Here is a 21,389-nt window from a genome sequence, read left to right on the forward strand (position 1 = left end):
TGTGCTCCTGATGACAAGAGATACCAAATTTGAGGGGTAAAATTTAAGGAAATTTATGCCATTGAAGAAAAATAGTATTTGTCTTAAGTTGTTAATTCAAGCAAATTATAAATAAAACTTTTTAATTCCTAGTCTTTCTGTTGGGAGGTCGACAAAAATGACACTGTGTACAATTCAGGAAGTAATGGCCTTTTAATATATGACCTGATCTTAGCAAAGGACCATGGGAGAGGGAGAGAGAAAGCTGATCTCAGGTCTTCTGTCTATACTTTCCTCTGGTATGTCCAGGGAGTCTGTGAAGACACAGGGGTTTCTTTATTCTCCCTTTTTTCAAAGAAGAAAATGTGATAACAATTTGAAATCCATCATTTAGAGAGACTCAGACCAGGTAAGAGGCAAGTCATCCGTCGTGTAGACGGTGCTTACTCCTTCCCTTGGTCTTTTACAGTCTGTGGGGTTGGGATGAAAGGAAGAGTTAACTAGAGCCAGCACTTCCTATGGAGCTCTGGATGGCCCTTGGGCATCTCAGTACCTGAATGGCACCTGAGCTCTGGATGGTCCATCACAGTAGCCCTGGTGGACCATCCAGGAGCTGAGCTCTGACCCATGCTGAGGTTTCCTGAAGGTACTGGGAGGTCAGATGAAAACATGCTCAAGGAGATATTTCTTACATAAAAAGATATACAGTTAACCTCTTATGTGAGAAAGAGGCTTCCTCTTGTGGGATACGCCAAATAGAGTGGTCTTAAAGTTGACTAACGTTTAAGGTAGAGCCTTTGCTATTGTGTCGTTACTTGCCCCAGCACTTACTTTATCAAAGATTTCTAACAAAACAACCACAGATTCTGTGCTTTATAAAACAGTGACATGCTGAGTGCTTTCATGCATATTATCTCATTTGATACCCTGTGGAAATAGCAGGGCAAGTACATCCATTTAGAGACGAGAAACAGTGGGGCAACTGAGATCCAACCCCAAGTCTTCCAACTCCTCATCCCATGCTTCATCCACTCCCCGCCGGATCCTCACACAGGCTGTCATCTTATGTTGACCACGCTCTCCTGTTTTCCAGGTCAGCCTCATAAGCAGGGATCGATGGACCAGGGTAAAATTTCTCTCTTGATGTTGATGCAGGTGATCGTTTTGGCCCTGGAACTACCAGTGACCCAGAGGCATCGTTCCCGGTTCAAGATGTCCTGGAAAACTACATCTACTACTTCCAGAGTGTTCATGAGAGCATTGAGCCAACCCATGATATTTTTAGTTTTTATGTGATTGATGGAAGTAGTCACTCAGAAGTCCACAGCATCAATATCACCATTGAGGTAAAGACTTTGGAAGTTGGAGAACTTGGACCTTTGACCATAATATCCCACCATGAAATAGCTTTATGTAAAGTCAAAAGCAAAGAAGATTGAATTTGACCTTCAGTTTTAGGGGTTAATTTGAAAAAAGAACCCTAACCTATGGGAAATTTGTAGAATTAAGGCTGGCATTTGGGCTTGGTCTGACCTGGAAACCTAAACTTCCATTTTAGGGTAAAAATCTACTCTTTCTGTGTGAAAACAGTTTGGGAGGGCCAGACAGAGAAACCTTACCAATCTCATATTTAGATGAAAACTAACATATTCCGATTTTCCCCTGAAATGATTGTATGTGGTTCTATGTTCATAATTGTCTTTTCTTAAAATTTTAATCTATTTATTCATCAAATTATAGCATCAAAGAACTGGGTTCCTTGATAGTGTATTTATTCTCACTAGAGCAACTACATAAGCTTGCTCTACCACCCCAGGGAGTTTTAAAGATAAAACTCAGAATGGAATACCTTGGGCCTTGAGCAAATAAAACCTATGCTCCCTTCACACCCTTCAGGGACAGTGATGGGGTTGGTGCTAGCACAGGGCAGCGAGGCAACTTTAAAAACCCCCACGTTCAAAGGTGATCTCCTCACACTGTGATATGCTCAGGGTATTCTAGGACAGTTTCAATTTCAAATACTGTGCCCTTTTACCCCCAAATCTACTTCTACGTGCCGAACCACATGCCCATCTCTTTGGTCTGGAAACTCTGATCATTGTACCGATGGAAAAGATCTGAGAAGATTTGTGTAGAATATCCATCCTTTTCTTTTCAAGGGAACATTTTGTTTGTGTGACTTGCTCTTCTTTGAGACTAATCATTTTGATTGGGAATTAAAGATGGTGACACGTTCAATGCTATTTTCACAGTGAACGTTGGTGCACCAATATTACTTTCCCTGAATACTGTGCATTTCTCTTTCTTAAATCGGTACCTGTGTGAGACCTAATATTTTATGCTCTAATCAGAGGAAGAATGACGAGCCTCCCAGGATGACCGTGCAGCCCCTCCACGTGCAGCGGAGCTCGGGAGCGGTGATAAGCAATTTTTCTTTGAGTCTGCAGGACCTGGACACTCCAGACAATGAGCTGGTTTTTGTACTGACAAAAAAGCCTGCCCACGGTAGGACACAACCCCTATATAAAGTTCTTTCGTTGAGGTGCCCGATGGGTTATTAGAATAAACACATAGATTTCAGTAGATTATTCCTCTGCCTTGTCTCTATATCATTCATTCTTTGCATCAAAGTACAAACCAATTCACCGCCAGCTGATATTCTCTGGGCTTGCAGTAGACACCGGGTACTTCAAAAGCCTAAATCCTAGGTAATTGGTGTTTCTAAAATTCAATTTCAGCTGTTTTCTCACTTTCCTATGTAACCTCAGGCAAAACATATTTCAGAGTCGGCATATTTCCCTTCTCAGAAAAAGCACCATCACCTGGTCAGGGCCATCTTACGGCAGGAACAGCCTTGTTATTAATTGCAAAAGGTGTTCACTTCAGGTTAGAGGCATGGTCGATGTCTTTATGAGATTATTCCTTTTCCAAAAAAAAAAAAAAAAAATCACTTTTCCTGATTAAACCAGAGGTAAAAGCCACCATGGGCATCTTCTACCTACTTTTATTCTAAGTGCCATCCCCTGGTACTAGCTAAGGCTGGAATTTTCCTCTCCCAAGGGTCCGTGCTAACACCCGTTGGTCTCTGAAAGATGAAACCGTTGTCGTTGATGGAGGGCTCATTGATGAGGCTGTTGGTCCCTGCGTTTTAGCTGGCCTTCATTCTTTTTCACTTTCTTTAACAAAGCACATTAACTGTTTCATCGTGGTGCACATGACCCTTGAAAACAGAAATGACGTCTCAACCCAAAGATGCTCAGTGTCTTTCTGAATTTACAAGGAATTCAAAACATATCCTTATCTCCTATCCCACGTGCCCTAGGAGGAGGGCAGGAAGTGAGAGTTCCATTTTCACTCTGCAGCAGGGAAAAGTAGGTTGAGATAATGAAATGAGTTTGAATTCATGGAGTGGGATTAGATTTCTAAGCCATTATATTACTACATCCATCTGTGTCTCCTGAAGAGATTATTAACCAGGAGAGGTGGGACTTTATCTTGTTTGTTTGTTTGTAGATGAGGCCACAGGGAAGCACTCTGTGCTTATTTATAAGATGCTAAGTTGTTGGTCATTTATGTGTGTGTCACCAAGCGCCTCTGAGGTGCCTGACTTTCTACCCAGGCTCATACTAGTTGAAAAGTCAGACAGTGTTTTGGTGCCACATATATTCTACCATTTCTCCTTTGTTTTTCTTCACTTCCTTCCTCAGGTCATCTACGCCAGAGGCACACTGCTTCTGAACTTCTGGAGAACGGGAGGATTTTAGACCAGGGTTCCTCCTTCACCTATGAGGACATCCTGGGTGGGCTGGTAGGGTACATGCCCGGTGGTCCTGGTGTAGAAATGGATGAGTTCTGGTTCTCGCTCACTGATGGACGCCACATGGACACAGGGAGGATGGAGATATCCATAGAGCTGCCTACGGGTGACGCCCCCCACTTGGCTGTTAACCGAGGCCTACAGCTCTCAGCAGGTACCAGAGGGACGGAGGAGAGCGGCCGTGGTTCTCTGTCGGTGTACAGCGCCTCCTGAGCTCTGTGGGAGGACATGCGCTAAGCGTCAGGGCTCAGGGAGGCTGGAGTCGGGGCAACTGTTGTTTCAGAGACACTAAAGGTTGTGAGTGACGAATGTGAATCTCTGAAACTCTTGGGGCCAGATGCCTGGATCTGTGAATTTGAGAAAAGACTAAGAAAAACGTGTAGTATTTCCAAGGTCAAACATTGCTACTGCCCAACCAACCCCACGTGGAAATGACTAAAGAAATCCAGCAGCATTTGCAACATGCTTGTTTTTAAATTTTTTTCATGGTGGGGCAGTTGGGAAGCTGTCATGCACTAGAAGAGATTGTGCATTCATCGAGCATCATTTGATATGGTGTTCTAGGGCCTGCCGTTCACCACGGCTCTGTATAAACAGCACTGAAGAGCCTGCGACACAGCCAGTCCTGGGCTCAGTTTGCAGTAAGATGTTAATTAGAGAGTGGGCCTTTGCCTGCAGAACAACTACAACCCACTGGAATGCTGTTCATTTGTCTCTTCTTAATTTCATATGTATTTTGTAGTAAAAATAATGGTATTTGAAAATTTGGAGATTTTCAGATTTCCCAAGTATTAGGTCTGGGATTTAACTTGACCCTATTTACAAGCAATTAAGTTGGCCGGCTACTGTTTCATGGATGCTGGTGGAAGACACAAGGTCCCTGGGTCCGAGACAAAGTGCTCTGTGACAGCACAGCAGGCAGCATTACCGGCAGCAGGTGTGTGTTGGTTTCTCTGCCTCCACGTCTCGCGGTGGCGGTGCAGAGGGCCCAGGTGGACGCCTGCATGGGCAGGGGATGCACTACAGGAGAGGATCACTGAGCTCAGGGGACTCTCTGTGTGATAACAAGCAGTAAGCAGCCTGACCTTTGTCCCAGAGGAAGACATCACCTCGTCCCTGAGAACGGCCTGGGTAACGAGTCGTCAGCCTTGCATTCTTGCATTACCCAGCAAGACCAGGCAGGGCCACTGAGGACCCACGGTGGATTGTCTCTCCAAGCACCAGGATGACTAGTATCTACCAGAATTTACTATTTTCAATATGAGAAAATGGCTGGACACAAAAGCGAGGGGAGAGGCCCGAGAAGAGGTGTTTGCCAGTAGCTAATGCCTTGCCTCCGTCCCCAACAGTCATGCGGCCTCACAGGGCCGGTGCTCAGCTCCCCCGCTCGATCATCCTCACCGTATCCTCTGTCTAAGCAACAGTGATTTTGACTATTTGGTCTGAGATGGCAACCAGCTATGTTTTGAGTTTATTTAAGGCAGTTTTTGTTTTTGTTTTTTTTATGATTTGGTGACCCTCAAGACATTAGGTCCAAGCAGGTTTTATCATAGGGCTAGGAGTGATTTACGTCACAGAACAAGGAATTATTATATCTAGGACTAACTGGTAGGCTGTGGGACTAGACCAAGCATAACGAAGGAGGAAGAATGGATCGGAAGAGAAAAGGGTCTCAGATCTAAACTCAAGGGATGATTAGCACATTGGAAGGCTGGGAAATTAACGTTTATTCAGATGGAAACAGAAGGGCGGGCGCCTAGTACTTGCTTAGATCCAGAGAATGTGTGACAGTTTACTCTCCAGTCTCCTGACATCATTTCACATCCTATTCCAAGGCAATGGCAGGGAGTGACCTCCGTCTCCCATTCTCTCCCAGGGTCTGTGGCACGCATCACAGAGCAGCACCTGAGAGCGACAGACACTGACTCAGATGACAGTCAGGTGATGTACATCATGAAGGAAGACCCGGGTGCCGGGCGCCTGCAGACAGTGAAGCGTGGCAGCCTGGAGCCGATCTCCGCTAGAGGCCCCGTCCGAAGCTTCACACAGACCGACATTAGCCAAGGTCAGCCGGTTCTCTACCTACCCAGACTGCCTCGGACCCACCCACGATAGTGGCGTGGGAGCTAAGCGCCTGGTAGCCTATGGCAGTACACGGTACACGCTCTGTTTTGAATAAGAGCTGAATTATATAGCTTCATTGATTCTTCTTGTCTCCTCAATTTTTTTGTTTTTTAAAAAATTGTCCATTTTGGCTAAAATGTGTTCATCCTTTGACATAGCGTTGATGACATTTGGGGCTGTTGTGAAGGGAAAAAAATCATTTGACTTGCTGTGATGCTAAAACGAGTATGTGAGAGAGGGAAAAGAAAAAGAAGTGAATTGGGATGGATTTAGGTGAAAATTATGCCTGCCTTAGGTGAACAATTTATATCTCTTTTCAGCTCCCCAAAGAGCGCAAGTTAATGAACTAAGCAAAATGGAAGGGCATAAATCGGAGCTGCCTGGGGGAGATTACATAGCTCATCCCTCCTCCAGGAAATGCTGATGTAATGTAAAAGCATAAATGTTAAATGCTACGTAGTTACTGTACAGTGCTTTCAGGATAGAAAAGGGGGGAAAGTTACATATTGTGGGGGAAAGTAATCCAACATCGGGCGATGATGTGCAATTCCATTCAGAGGTGGAAATTCGCCCCCAAGGAGCAGAAAGTAAGGGTCCTGTCCATGCACCAACAGGTAAAATTGGTAGCAGCCTCATTCTCATTGGACCTGTCTGTACTTTAATGAGGGGGAGCAGAATAGGCAAAGGGATAGTCATTCCTTAATCATTCTTTGCATCAATATCTTCTTTTTAAAAATGAGACCAGATCCCTCTTCCCAGAGACCTGGTGATACTGACATTGCCGGGTACTTGGAAGTGATGTTGTGGATTCACACAGTGTAACACGTTGCACTTCTCCCTTTGGAGCCTTTGAACTTCTATGTGGTTTATTTGTTCTGTTTATTTGTTGGTTGGTTATATTTCATGTTGTTCCAAAAATGATTTAAGGCTGCACTGGGAATGGGAAGTGATGCCTTCTGGGAGAATGTGCTGCAGCTCTGTCCTCTGGTCCCAGGACACGAGCATGTAACGGGGTCACACCCGTGACGTGGGTGCGGTCAGCGCACATTTTCCGCACGGGCAGTTTTGCTGATGTGGTTATTCTTGAGACTTCCTGAGACTCTGTCCCAAAAGCTGAGCCTCAGCAATAAGCTATTTGGGGTGACTTTAATATGAGGGGTCTTTACGAGGAAGTCCATAATGGGAGAGGAAAGGAGGAAATGAAATCTTTAGATTAAAATGTCAAAAATAATGTCAAAGTGAGGAAGGTGTTCATTGATTCCTTGGTGTGGATACCAATTGAATTCCCACCTCACACCTCAGAAATAAGGGCAGAAAGCATTCTCTTGATGGTTGTTGCTATTGTTGTTTTTACAGGCCAAGTAGAATACAGTCACAGAAAAGGAGAAGCTGGTGGGAGCTTTGATTTTAAGTTTGATGTGGTTGATGGAGAAGGCAACAAACTGATCAGCCAGTCATTTTCCATCATTGTTTTGGGTAAGGGGGCTTTGGGTTTCTAAAAATGCATCAGCAGTTCTGAGGTTAAATAGTCTATGCTGTGACTACCTTGAGGCTGAGCCTTTGCTTTATCTAAGTGGTAAGGAAATCTGGGATCCCGTTCCTCTGCCGTGTAAGCTCTGGCTCCTTGGGGTGCTCTCTGTTCTGAGGGACAGGCCTAAGGGCTATTCTGAGTTTACCCCTGGGCACCAGGTCCAGAATTTAAGAAAGGAGGTTGAAAATCCCATTTCAAATCACTGTTTTTGATATTTTCAGAAGACAAATCCCCACCAGTCATCACCACCAATAAAGGGCTGATCTTGGATGAAAACTCAGCAAAGAAAATCACCACTCTGCAACTCTCTGCCACTGACCAGGAGACGGAGCCCGCAGAATTAACCTACCGCATCACCAGACAGCCCCAGCTGGGCCGCCTGGAGCACGCGGCCTCACCGGGTAAGCCTGCTGCTGTTTCCTCACCAAAAGCTGGCATTTAGGAAGCCCTGGGACAGCCACGGCGTGTGAACATGTACCCCTAGAATCTACTGACATTTATTTTCTGCATCACTCGTCCTGACCAGTGTACACTGCCTTGCGTTATACTTAGCACACAGTAGATGCTCAATAATTACTCACTGAAAGTTGAATAAAAAAATTGCAATTTTATATAAGCAGTCTTATCTTCATAACTAGACTGCCGGTTTCTTCAAGGCGAACACTGCAGCCTGTTCTTTCGACGTGCTGAGCACCTGGCGTGGTGCGATGCGCCGTGCTTACAATTTTAATTCCGCAAAGAGCAAGTGAGCCTGTGTATTGCACAAGATTCCAGTTTAGCTGCTGCTGGAGAAAGAAAAAAAAGATAGATAAAATACAATTCTCCCCTTCCAGAGTTTTCTATTGGGTGAGATAAGAAACTTCTTTCCTGCAGATACCATAACACAGGGGAGACCATGGCAGGTGTGTTAAGAACTGTATAAACCTGTTGTCACGAGTTCAAAAGCAGGAGAGGCCACATCGGGTGGGAGGGTGCCCGGGGTGGCATTTGAGAGTGCACTTGGAAGCCAGAGTGTGGGCAGACAGAAACTGTGTTATTTCCAGAAATGGGAACCGCATGTGGGCATATTAAAAAGAAGTGACTGGGCTACTTTAGCTAAAGCATATATTCTGGAAATAGAAATGGATGAGGCTCACGGCAAATTGACGTTTAATGGAGGGTCTTCAAGTCTGAGATAAGCAATCCCTAATGAATTCAATAGGCAACAGCAAGTCACTGCAGAATGCTGGGGCAGGAAAGGAAGTGAAATGGATCTAGTGGCCAACAGGATGGACGAAAAGAAGGAAAAACCGGCGGTGACAGATAAGAGCTAGTGAGGCTTCACCCAGGGGGGCAGTAGTGGGAACAGGTAAAATGAGAATAACGTACGAGATAACACCTGGTACCTAGTGAGTGTTCGATGAACAATAGCTGGTGAAGGATGAGGGCAGGCAGGAAGGAGTTTCAGCAAGAGAACCCACGGAACTGGCGGTGGAGGAAGGCGAAGGATGCGATACTCGCCGAGTAGACAATCAGAAGGTAGAATTGTCTTTATTTCATATATCGTACAGGCTGTGGCAGCTTGCAGGAGATTTAGATCTTCATTGCTTTTTTTAGGCTACAGAGTCTTCATTCAACCAGGGCAATAGCAGATCGGGGGAAGTACTTGCCCTGATGGTGCCCACCATCTAATGCAGGGAATCGGATGGTAAGCAGGCAGGCAAGCGAATACCTCACGTACCACTGGTGATGAGTGTTGGGGAGAAATAAGGGCATCACCGGGGTGCACAGGCAGCAAGGGGTGAGGGAGGGCCTCCCTAATAATAAGATGACGTTTGAGTAGCTCTAAAGAAAGTGAAGAGCTAGCCAAGCTGGTAGGTGAGGAAAGAGCATTCCAGAGAGGGGGATCAGTGAGTGTGAGCATCCAGAGACGCAGCACGGAGACCTGTGTGCCTGCAGCAGTGAATTAGGGAGAGGGCGGTGGGAGATGAGTTTCCAGAGGTGGAGGTGACAGGGTGGAGGAGGTGAGGAAGACAGACCGTGTCGGGGTCCTCGGTGGTGTGCATATGGTGGGAGGACATGGGGAGGGATGGACAGATTGGCCAAAACCCTAATGCAAATTAAAGCAGGTGGCCTACCCTTTGTCCCCCAGTTCCCAGGGAACATATGTAGATCAGCACTTCCAAGACCTTGGCTGCATGAGATATTTGATAACTAATTCATGAGCTAATTGCTTCTGCCAGAATTCTGTCAGGTTGCTGATTGTTTCTCTCCAAAGATGAAAGGACAGGACTCTTGGCTGTCGTGTGGGGCAGCAGCACGCACCACGCAGGGCTTTGAGGGGCTCTGCGCTTAGTGCGAGAGGCTGCCGGCGCCACAGGCCGGTAGGTCACAGCCCCTTCCCTGCCCCCAGGCTGTGCTGAGTGCTGCGGTGCTGCTCCCAATTCCCCTGTTCAGTTTTACAGTCTCACCGTCGCTGGGCTTCAATTCTGTCTGCCAAGACCAAGCCAGCACAGCTCAGGGAGCCACCCACAGGTGATCCCCCATTTCCCCCCTTGGGAAATACCCTCCCAAAACCGGGGGATGGCTCTCTCTACCTGGACTCTTCCTTCACCTGCCCTTCACCTCCAGGGGTGACTTCCTAATCCTCTAGTCTCCTGCCCCTACCAGTTTTTCTCAATTCACCTGTTTTTAGTAACTCTTAAACAGACCAGATACAGAATGCAGCCCCCTCCCTGCTATTCTTGGGGCTCCTCCCCTCTGCTCATAGGGCAGGACTGCCTGGCCCTCCCCCATGACGAGCCCCACACTCAGTCCTGAGGCAGTTTGTCAGCATCTGTCTTCTCCTTCCCTGTCTCCCTGAAGTGAGAATAATTTCATGCATTTGATTCTTTTTAAATGTCAAAGGTCTCCCTTCAGAGGGAGTCCATGTTGATGACTTATTGTCCTCTCTAAAGGCAGCTGGCTACAGCTCAAAGACCAGCAGCACCTGCCCTGGCCAGGTGGCTCAGTTGGTTGGAGTGTCATCCTGTACACCAGAAGGTTACGAGTTCGATTCCTGGTCAGGGCACACACCTAGACTGCAGGTTTCATCCCTGGTTGGGATGCGTATAGGAGGCAAACAGTCGATGTTTCTCTCTCTCTCTCTCTCTCTCTCTCTCTCTCTCTCAAACTCCATGAAAATATATCCTCAAGTCAGAATTTTTTTCTAAATAAATTTTTAAAAAAATAGGAGCAGCACCTCACCTCATTTGTTGTGGTGGGTGAGGATGTCTGTCCCGGGAGCTGGGGCTGGGCTGAATCTGATCTTCCTGACAAGAGCAGAGCAGCTCCTCGGCCTGTGTCTGCAGTGCAGGTGCGGAGCTGTTTGGGGGCAATGCCTCGTGCAAGGCTCACTTGCACCATGTTCGCAGACGCCCTCTTGCTGGTGCACCGTGAAGTGGACTTACACTCACGCCGCCTTCCCTGGCCAGCCGATGGTAGTGGCTTGTTCTCCTTAGATAGACGGGAACGCTGTGCACAGCTGTTGTCCTCCCGGGGTGGGTGCGTGCAGCGGGCCGTCTGCCTGCGCACCCTGCGGAAGACAGACAGGGCCCCTCCACCGAGGAGCTGAGAGTCTAGTCCTTTCGAGGTTGAAGCGGCCATACCCTCCCATCAGGGACCCAAAAGAGTCTCTTTTTCTTGGGAAATCAGAGGAAGGAATTAAATTACTAGGACAGGAACTAAGCTGCTGGAATAAAGAGACTTCAAAATACAGTGCCTGAGAGAAAGAAGTTTTCTCTTCCCTGGCAGCACAGTGAGAGGCAGGTGGCCCGGGCGGCTCAGTGATCCCCCCACATGAGGCTCCCATTTCTGGTCTAACAACTCGTTGCCACCCCCAGCCAGCAGTAGGTGAGAAAGGCCAGGGCAGCCCACACCCCTTTCCTCCCAGGAGCATTACTCGACGAGCACACATCAGTTTCGGTCAGCTAGTGGCAAGAACGCCGTCACACAGAGCTGTGGGCTGGGTAGCTGGGAAGTGCAGACCTACCTGGGGATTTGGTTGCTCAGCTAGTGGTCAGGAGTTGTACTTTTGAAGTGGGGGAAGAGTAATATTGGAATCTAGCAATCTCGGGGGCAGCATTGATTCCCACCTTTATTTACTGAGTAGCTGCTGCCAAGGAAAACTTACGTTTCAAAAGTCGTAGACGTGCAAATGGACAGGTGCAGGTGTGTTTTAGCAGCGGTGACAGCAACATGACAGGGGACAGTGGGTGCCAAGGACAACTAGTTCTACCTAGGAGACGGGTGCAGTGAGTCAGGAGAGACTTCCCAGAAGTGATCTTGAGCAAAGGTATTCTTTGGTTTTCTCTTGATCTCAGCCTCTCTTCATATTATGACCCAACCCAGATAGACTGCACCCGTTGTCTTGGTGTGGGTGCTCCCTGAGAGCAGAGCTGTACCAGCCTGCTAGGGCTGCCGCACACAGCACCACAGACTGTGCAGCCTAAACAGAGATGTGCTGTCTCACAGATCTGGGGGCTGGAGGTCCAAGGTGACGGTGTCGGTGGGGTTGGTTCCTTCTGAGAGAAGGACCTGTTCCAGGCTTCTCTCCTTGGCTTACAGGTGCCATCTTCCTGTTCACGTGGTGTTCTCCCTCTTTGTGTCAAAGTCTCCCCTTTTATAAGGACAATGGTCATAGTGGATTAGGTCCCACAAGGTACTGAGCATTAGGATTTCAACATATGAATGGGGAAGGGGAGGGGGAGGTACACAGTTTAGCCCATAACCGGAGGCTTTGAAGAAAATCTGAAGCAGAAAGCTGAATCTCCCATAGCGGGAGCTCGCAGTAGGACGAGGACGGCAGGCACAGGGCCCAGCCGTGCTGAAGGCAGGAGCCGATGTACCCACCTGACCTCCTCTTAGGAAGGCAGTCTCTTCAAAGATGCTTTTCTCCCACGCCATTTCCCTGACCTGGACGAATATTCTCTGTAATGTGCTGGCCTTCCAGGGGAATTGGAAAAACTGACGGGGTTAATTAACATGGGTCTCTGCCCTGCTGCCAGAGACCTGGGTTAGCCAGCAGGTGGGTGACTGCAGATGCCTTTGTGGGGTTAAAAGCCTTCAACATATGTCAAACAGTAACCACCTGCTGTGACAGCCAGCAAGGAGAATCTGTTATTAGAAACAACATCTTGCCAGCAAGTGAGTAGCTGAAGTCTTCTAATGCCCAATTAGCAAAGGTAAAATTGAAAAAAATATATTATATAGAGATTGAAAATCTGTGCTCAATAGGTAGGGCCTCTTAGATATCGATTATAGTGGGTGAGCTAAATTCATTCACCAAATATGTTTTAAGTACCTACTGTGTGCCAGGCAGTAGTCTAGGTACACGTTGGTGAAAAAACCACCAAAACACTTGTCCCCTTGAAGCTTACATTTTAGGCTCAATTCATGACCCTCTGGCACTTCATTATTGATATCATTTCAATGATAATATTAAGTACCCCATCAAAATCAATATTTCAGATAAGAAAAAGGTTCTAACCAGTCAAGTATAAGAAACAGTTTAATTCACAAGTATTACAATGGTGATATTTCAGTGGTAGATGTCTGAGTGGTGTTTGGGATTCTCCACTACTTTTCTGTGCTTTTCACATTTTCTTTTATAGGTATGTATTACTTTTGTATTGAAAAAAGAGGAAGGATAAGGGTGATATCCAAGAGGCTCCTTGTCTAGCCTGAAAAGGCTAGATGAGTTCTACAAAAATGTACTCCTAGCAGGCATCAACTTGGGACTAGACGACCTTGAGTTCCAGGCCCAGCTCTGTCCTTGGGTTAGCTGTGTGACCTAGTATAGGTCATGTTGCTCTTCTAATTGCATTACAGTGTCCTGATCTATAAAAAAGAGGTGATGTGCCAACCTTGACCTCCCAGAGTTGTTAAAAGATAAAACCTAAAATATATAAGCAGGCTGGAAATCGTGTTCTGCACAGGGTAGGTGTGCGGTGTTTCCTGGACAGGATGGGAAGGCCCCCTGCGGTCGAGCCCAGCGCTCTGCACTGCCGGTGGGAATGGAACATGGGCTGCCTACTCTGGAAAATCGTTTTTCAGTTCCCTAAAAAGCTAAACATGTACCCAACATGTAATCCAGTCATTTCACTCTTAGAGATTTACCCAAGAAGAATGAAAACTTATGTCTGTACAAAGACTTGTACACAAATGACCATGGCAGCTTTATCTGGAATAGCCTCAAACTGGAAATAACCTAAATGTCCATCAACAGGTAAATGGATAAACAAACTATGACATATTCGCACAATGGAATACTACCTAGCCATAAAAAGAATGAACTGTTAATAATGGTACAATATAGATGAATTGTAAAATAATTATACTAAATGAAAAAACCATGCATAAAATGGTACACACTGTAGCCCTGGCTGGTTTGGCTCAGCGGTTAGAGCATCACCCCACGGACCAGAATCATGGGTTTGATTCCGGTGAAGGGCACGTACCTCAGTTGCAGTTCGGTCCCTGGCCCTGGTTGGGGTCATACAGGAGGCAACCAGTCCATGTGATTGATGTTTCTCTCTCTCTCCCTCTCTCCCTTCTACTCTATCTGAGGAGAAATGGAAAAATATCCTCAGGTGAGGATTAAAAAAAATAGCATACTCTGTATGAATCTATTTATGAAAAATCAGGGAAAATGCCAACTAATCTAGAGTGACAGAAAGCAATTTAGGTATTGCTCTGGGATAGGATAGAGGATGGCAAGGATGGAAGAACTACGAAGTGTCAGCTGGAAACTTTGGGGTGAGGGATATGTTCACTGTTTTGATGGAGGTGATGGTTTTATGGGTGCACCAAAGCTTATGAAATTGTACACTGTAAATATGTGCGATTTGTTGCATGTCCATTTCCTCTCAAAAATGTTTTAAAAATCAATCCCAGTGCTTCCTTCCCAAGAGAAAGGAAAATTCTATCACCTTCCTCAGTCCGTCTTAGCCTCTCATAAAGAGAACAGTGAATTAGGTGGCCAGTGGGTTGTGAGAATCCAGACAAGTATTTCCCCATGAGCTATGAGGATGGAGTCGCAGCAGGGAAAGAGATTTAAATTTCTCAGAGCAACTCGTCTGAAGTTATTAAATTTTTAAAGAATGGTATGGATTTCTGTCCAGACCACAAGACAAAGCTATATGACGGGGGGCTACATTTTTTTGCCTGTCAAGATCTGATGTAGCAAGCACAGAAATATAAAATGCCTCATCAAAAAATTAATGTCCAGTATCAGGAAGCTATTGTATCTGGGCAACAAATTTCAGATGATAAAGAGAGATGCAAATGTAAACCATGCGGGTTCATTATTTTTTAAGGTAGCAGTGATACTGATGTCCCAGTCAAAGTACAATTTCTGTACTTTTACATATATACATATACATATGTATAAATATATATATATATAAATATATATATATAAGCTAAACTGGTTTTGCCAGGATTTACAATGACAAATAATAAATCCCAGGCAACACCAAATGAATCACAGGACGAAATGGAAGGATTAGATTAAATGGATTAATACCTCAACACCCATATCAGACAGAGGGAGTTGGTGCTGAGGGTCAACGAGATGCGATTTTGTTTCAGTCCTGGCTGGCACCAGAGAAGAAGTCCCAGAACCCGAAGATGGAAGCAAGAATTCTACGCTAAATGTTGTTTGACATTTAAAAACATAGAGATGTTATTCACTTGTGGGATACTTTGGCATTATTCAAAATCACTTTAGATTTTTATACTTTTAAAATGACTCAGAAAAAAATTTAACATGTTTTCTACTACATTGTTAAAGGAGAGTGGTTTTCTAGGTTGTTTTCGAGTTGATATAGAAGGATGGCCCAAAGTTCAGAGTCACACAGTAAGTCCACTGTCAGCCCGGCTAAAGTGGTGTATGAGAAGCCAGAATCACAGGCCTGGAAAGGGACCTTAAAAAATATCCAGTGCAACTATGGAGGGTGGGGAAGCCTCACCAATCACAGAAATAAGGCTATGTTTAGCCAAGCCCTATTAGTCCAGTGTTCCCATTGCACAATATTAAAAATTAGGGCAGGTTTTCAAAAAGGGCTATGAGGCTATGGGGGAATATAAAACTTAAGAAAGAGGAGTTTGGAGAACAAGGCAATGGCTCTACCTTTCATAGATCTGACCTGCATACATAAACTCCAAGAGAAAGAAGAGTAACATTTATTGAGCACCTGCTGTTGACTTGGCACATAGTAGAAGCCTACATAATTAGCTAACATGTGCTCCCACAGAACATATGCTATTGTAGATAAAAAGTATGCAAACAACTCGAACACAAGGTCTTGGGAAGAAGCACATAAATGCTATGAGAACAATACAAAGGACTCTATCTAATGAGAGCATGACGTTGCCCTAGCCTTAGAAGTGTGGCTGGCATTTCCACATCCTGTATCTCTTCTCCCCTTTTTCTAGGTGTCCAGATTAGCTCCTTTACTCAGGCTGACCTGGCTTCACGAAACGTTCAGTACATCCATTCCAGTGAGTCCGAGAAGCACTCAGATGCCTTCAGCTTTACGCTGTCGGATGGAGTCAATGAGGTAGGTGAGAAACTCGATTCCCTTCCTGAATGGGTGAATCACAGAGCAGTCTGCAGAGCTACTGGTGCCATCAGAGCTTCACTGTCCTCGGCTCTCAGCCAAGGACAGAGGCAGCTTCTGACAGCTCCTGGGGCTCTTGCCCAGGAGAACTCAATTTGGATTCCTGGTCAGACAGCCTGTGAGGAATGGTAGGGAAGGGATAGGACAGGGCACCCACCTTCCACGTGGGTGGGAATGGGGACTGTGTTCCTCCAACCTGCACGTCTCTGCCATGCTAGGTGACTCAGACTTTCCATATCACCCTTCGCCCCGTGGATGATTCGCTGCCCATTGTGCAGAACTTGGGGATGCGGGTGCAGGAGGGAGTGAGGAAGACCATCACGGAATTTGAGCTTCAGGCGGTGGATGCAGACACAGAGGTAAGAGCATTCCCCTGGGGGCTCTGGTTGAACTAGAGGCTGATCTGGCGACTCCAGCAGTTGCTTTGTGACTATCCACCCTGCGGGGAGGACAGAGGGATGGGATTAGTACAAGTATCCTTGAAGAGACCCCAGCCTTCTGCAGAAAAGAAAACAAATACATTTGCAATCAAACTGCTTTCAGAAACCCTTTCTGAAACCCTAAGTACACTCACTCTCTCCCCTCATTACATGTCACAATCCTTTTAACATGCTGAGTGTTTATCATGATTTATAGAAAATTAGGTAGATGAGCCCTGGCCGGTTTGGCTCAGCGGTTAAAGCGTCGGCCTGCGGTCCTGAGAGACTCGGGTTCGGTTCCCGCTAAGGGCACGTACCTCGGTTGCAGTTTGTCCCCGGCTCTGGTCAGTCGTGCGGGTGGCAGCCACTCGATGTGTCCTTTCACATCGATGTTTCTCTCTGTTCCTCTCTCTCCCTCCCACTCTGCCTAAACAAAAAATGGAAAAATGTCCTCGGGTGAGGATACAAAAAAAAAAAAAAAAAAAAAAAAGAAAATTAGGTAGATGATATTTTACCTGATATTTTTATTATTCCTTATTTTCGTGAACAAGGATTTCCGGCACCTATACCTCTTTCCCTTCTTTTTATCTCCTTTATTCTCTGGATGACAACTAATGATTAAATGTAAGCATCCTCAGAGAACTAGGCTTTATACAGTAAAACAGGGCCTGTAGAGACAGAACTCTCATTCTCAGGACGCTTTCGGATAGCAGCGTGTAACCTTCTGGTGTGATTGAGCTCTCTTAGGAGCGGACCACAGCGTTTGTTAATCTGTTCCGTGTGCACTCTCCCCTGTGCAGCGCTCACTCACTCATCGGTTTGCTCTTTCAACAAATACGGGCTGCCTCCAGGGCCGGCCTCCGCTCTAGATACAAAGGACAGAGCTGCGAGCCAAACACATAAAGTCGCAGCCTTAGGGAGTGTTCAACCTTTGGTTAGGAAGACAGACAATAAAGAAAGAACATATAATACCATGTTGGATATTATAAGTGCTATGAATAAAACTAAAGCAAGCTAAAGACGATGGAGGTGGTGCCGTTTTAGACGGAGTGGTTAGGGAAGGCTTCTCTGAGGAGCAGAAATAGGAAATACGCAGTCATTTGGGAGCATCACTCTCTGGGCAGAAGAACTGGAAGTGCTAAAGCCCTGTGGTCAAGAGGGGGCCCAGAGAGGAGACCTGGGACCAGGTCACAAAAGGTCTTGTTGGCCCAGGTCAGGCCTTTTCATTTTATTCTAGGTTGGTGGGAAATCATTGGAAAGTCTTGAGTGGGGTTTTCTACCTCTTTATTTTTGCTTCTATGCGTCACCCTAGAAGCAGCGATTAAAAATGGGAAATAAACTTCCATTCTGATGCAAATGAGATTCTGTATATAAGAGCTTTGGGAAAACTATGGCTGGGGGGAGGCTGGAAAGGAAATGAATAATTTTAAAAGGTTTAGTTCCTATGATCCTGGGAGAGATTAAGGATTCGGGTTTTCCCCTTCTGACCCACAAAGGACAAATTTAAATATCTTAGTCTTACAACTGAAGACACCAGAATATAAGTGCAATTACAGTAATCAATATAATTTCTCTCCTTAGCTTTATTTTTGATATCCACAAAGGAAGTACAGTCCTCATTTTATAAATGTCTTTAGGTTTGGCCCCACTGGCCCACCTGCTGGCCATCACTGACACATCTGGCTTCTCTTAAGAATGTCCCTTCCCCACTGGCCTTTTTCCTTCTCGACAGGCCGCGTCCGTCACGTTCACCATCCTGCAGCCCCCACGCCACGGCAGCATCGAGCGAACTACCGACGGGCAGCATTTCCAGCACACCTCCACCTTCACCATGGACGACGTCTACCAGAACAGGGTCCGCTACAGCCACGACGGCAGCAACTCCCTCCGAGACCGGTTCACCTTCACTGTTTCTGACGGGACGAACGCCTTCTTTATTATTGAGGAAGGAGGGAAAGAGGTGAGGCGAAGCAGAGAGGGAGGCACAGCCATGTCTGCCAGAGGTTGTCCAGAGGCAAGCATGGCATTGAAGACCAAGGATGGCCTTGTTGAGTTCTTGTTCTGTCACTATCAATTGACCTTGAGCAAATTACTTAACTTCTCTAAGCCTCTGCTTTTTATCTATAAAATGGGTACAATAATAGTCACCAGCTTCCATCAGCGAGGTAATACACATGAAATACTTACCACCATTGGCAAAACATGAGCACTTTTCATAGAAGTTGATAGTTATTGTTATCATTCTGCTGTTATCCCTCCTTTCCTTTATCCCACCCCTACTCCTTTAATTTTTATTTCATCAATTTTTTTTTACTAATATCGTATGGTTCTAGATTGTCTTTCTTTTTCATATGTCCCATCAGTCAGCCAACATTTCTCAGTCTCCTGAAGAATAACAGTCGTTAAGAGTATGGCTTTTGCCTCTGAAAGGCACTGATCTAAATTCTAGCTCTGTCGATTGCTGGCTGAGTGACTTTGTAAGTCATTTAGCCCTTCTAAGCTTCAGCTGCCCTGTCTGTAAAGTGGGGATGATACCTACCTTCCTGATATACATAAAGCACTTAGCCCGGTACCACGCACAGGAACATCCAATCAGCTGTGGCTGGGATCATCATCCGTGTCATCATTTAGGACCAGTGTGTGAAGCAGGTAGAGACTCTTTCCTCTTTGTGGAAGAAAGATCTTCCTGCATCGTTGAGAGACAGACAGTCGGTGAGAAGGTGGTCGAAGAGCCGGGGGATGGCGCTCGGGGCGTCCCTGCCATTGCAGTGTCTGCACAGCATCACCACCTGGAAGCTCATCGCTTTTATGTTCTCTCTCCCAAACCGTAGCTGCTCCTCAGTTAGTTTGACTTTCAGAAGAGAAAAAAAATTTCAGGATACATCAGCCAGAGGGCTCCCTCTCTGATAAACATCGAAGGTCACAGCCTGTCTCCAGAGGGACCGTGTTATTTTAAAAATGGAAATTACTTAGAAGAAGGGTGGTAGAAAGTGGCAAAGCCAGCGTCTGCTGCCCCGCGCGACTCACCGTGTGTGTGTGTGTGTGTGTGTGTGTGTGTCTGTCTGTGCAAGAATGAAATTATAAACCACAGTTTCTTCTATTTCCACAAATATTTTATTCTTAATTTCTTCTGCCCCTTTGGATAGTTCTCTCTCTCTCAAAAAAAGGGGGGGGGATAACAAAAGAAAATCTCTTCCCATGAAACCTCTTTTTACGCCTGGCAGAGTGTTCCACCTGGAGATTTCGACCTTAACAGTCTAATGATGGTTTTCCTCCGCCTCTTGGGAAAATAGTAACAAGAGTTATTGAAAGGAGAATGTTTTGTTTATTGTCTCACCTCGGGGTAATGCGGAACTCACTGGAGAAGGCCGAGGTGTGCGCTGGGACTTCCACAGCAGGTGCATCCCTGCGGCAGTGCCCGGTTTCTGGCCTGCCTTCTCAGAGGGTTCCCTTGCCAGTCTCAGGCCGTGGTGGTAAGAGATGGGAACCGGCTCAGGCCCACCCTGAAGTGTCAACTGATTCCAGGGGTCCTGGACCTGACGAGTTCAGATGTCTGTGAATGATGAGGGTTTTTTTTTTACTCCTTCCTTCTCAGATTATGACAGCAGCACCTCAGCAGTTCCGAGTAGACATCCTCCCAGTGGACAATGGCACCCCTAGAATTGTTACCAACCTGGGGCTCCAGTGGCTGGAGCGTGTGGATGGCAAGGTAAGGCCCTTCCTTCGGCCACACGCACACTGACCCGCTCTAGCCTGGGTCATGATGATAACGTGAACAGAACTGCAGCTCAAGTCACGTTATTTCTCCCTAAGTGAGCTGATGCCCCTACGGCTGGAGAGCATCATGGGTTTGATGTGGACGGTGTACAGTTTAACATTTTCTTATAAAATGACTCCCAAGATATAGTTGCTGAAACAAAATAGTTATTTTTTCCCTCACATCTGGGGTGGAAGTCTAGGGCTCCGTGTGACATTCAGAGATGCAGATTCCGTCTCTCTGACTGTTCTGCTCCCACTGGCTTGTTGCTGCTGAGCGTAGCCAGACCGCTTCAGCTCGTCATCAGTATTCCCGTCCACGTGAAGAGGAAAACAGAAAGGTGGAGAGCAGGGAATGTATTTTAAGCAAGTGATACAGAAATTAAACACATCTCTTGCACTCATATTATTTTGGCAAGACATTGGTCATGTGGGCCCATCTCTTGCATGGGAGGCTGGGAAATAGAGTCTCTAGCTGGGCAGCTAGGTACACAGGTAAAAATTTGTTAACTAAAGAAGGGAAGGATGGATTTTGGAAATACCTGGAATATGCCATTAATGGGAAGGAAGTATTTTTGTAGGTGAATGCCCTCAGAAGAATACTTTAGAAATGTATTTCTCCTTCTTCAAAGACCCAATTTGGTCATTTTAAGACATGCCCTAATTCTCCCCTGGTGACATTAAATAGCATTAAACTCCTGTGCCCACCCAAACACACACAGTTCTTCAGTTCAGTTTGGGAACCGGTTCCTTTCTTTTGTGTGTGGTTTTCCCTCTGAGACATGGATTCTCTCGTCTCCTGGAGCGATTACTTGGTTGTACAGGCATACCTCGGAGACAGTGTGGGCTCAGTTCCAGACCACTGCGATAAAGCCAGTATCTCGTCATCTTTTCTGTTGGTGGAGGGTCTGGCCTTCAATTTTTAAAACACACAGCATCTGTGAAGCACAATAAAACAAGGTATTCCTGTATGTGTAGGTGTCATTCTACTGCTTTCCACTAAACCAATTGGGATTTTTTAAATATATGAAACAAAATTAGGGCAAATTTCTTTTGCCCTGTTTTATTTCTTTCCATATCAGAACCATCTCATTCTCTTCTCAACACCCTGCGATTGGTTTTTC

General features: G+C 45.9%; 1 protein-coding gene across 1 annotated transcript in view; it reads left to right on the top strand.

Annotated features, from left to right (window-relative positions):
• The window catches only part of FRAS1 (Fraser extracellular matrix complex subunit 1), a 432,882-nt gene that overhangs the window by 348,130 nt on the left and 63,363 nt on the right, over nt 1-21,389 (top strand). Inside the window, exons 42-51 of the mRNA XM_036267136.1 lie at nt 1,135-1,325; nt 2,331-2,484; nt 3,687-3,950; nt 5,673-5,861; nt 7,277-7,396; nt 7,673-7,852; nt 15,906-16,030; nt 16,309-16,449; nt 18,242-18,469; nt 20,105-20,218. Coding sequence (XP_036123029.1) covers nt 1,135-1,325; nt 2,331-2,484; nt 3,687-3,950; nt 5,673-5,861; nt 7,277-7,396; nt 7,673-7,852; nt 15,906-16,030; nt 16,309-16,449; nt 18,242-18,469; nt 20,105-20,218 — 1,706 coding nt within the window. The remainder of the gene's footprint in view (nt 1-1,134; nt 1,326-2,330; nt 2,485-3,686; nt 3,951-5,672; nt 5,862-7,276; nt 7,397-7,672; nt 7,853-15,905; nt 16,031-16,308; nt 16,450-18,241; nt 18,470-20,104; nt 20,219-21,389) is intronic.

This window comes from Molossus molossus, unplaced genomic scaffold (genome assembly GCF_014108415.1).
Source record: "Molossus molossus isolate mMolMol1 unplaced genomic scaffold, mMolMol1.p scaffold_m16_p_1, whole genome shotgun sequence".
Classification (NCBI taxonomy): domain Eukaryota; kingdom Metazoa; phylum Chordata; class Mammalia; order Chiroptera; family Molossidae; genus Molossus; species Molossus molossus.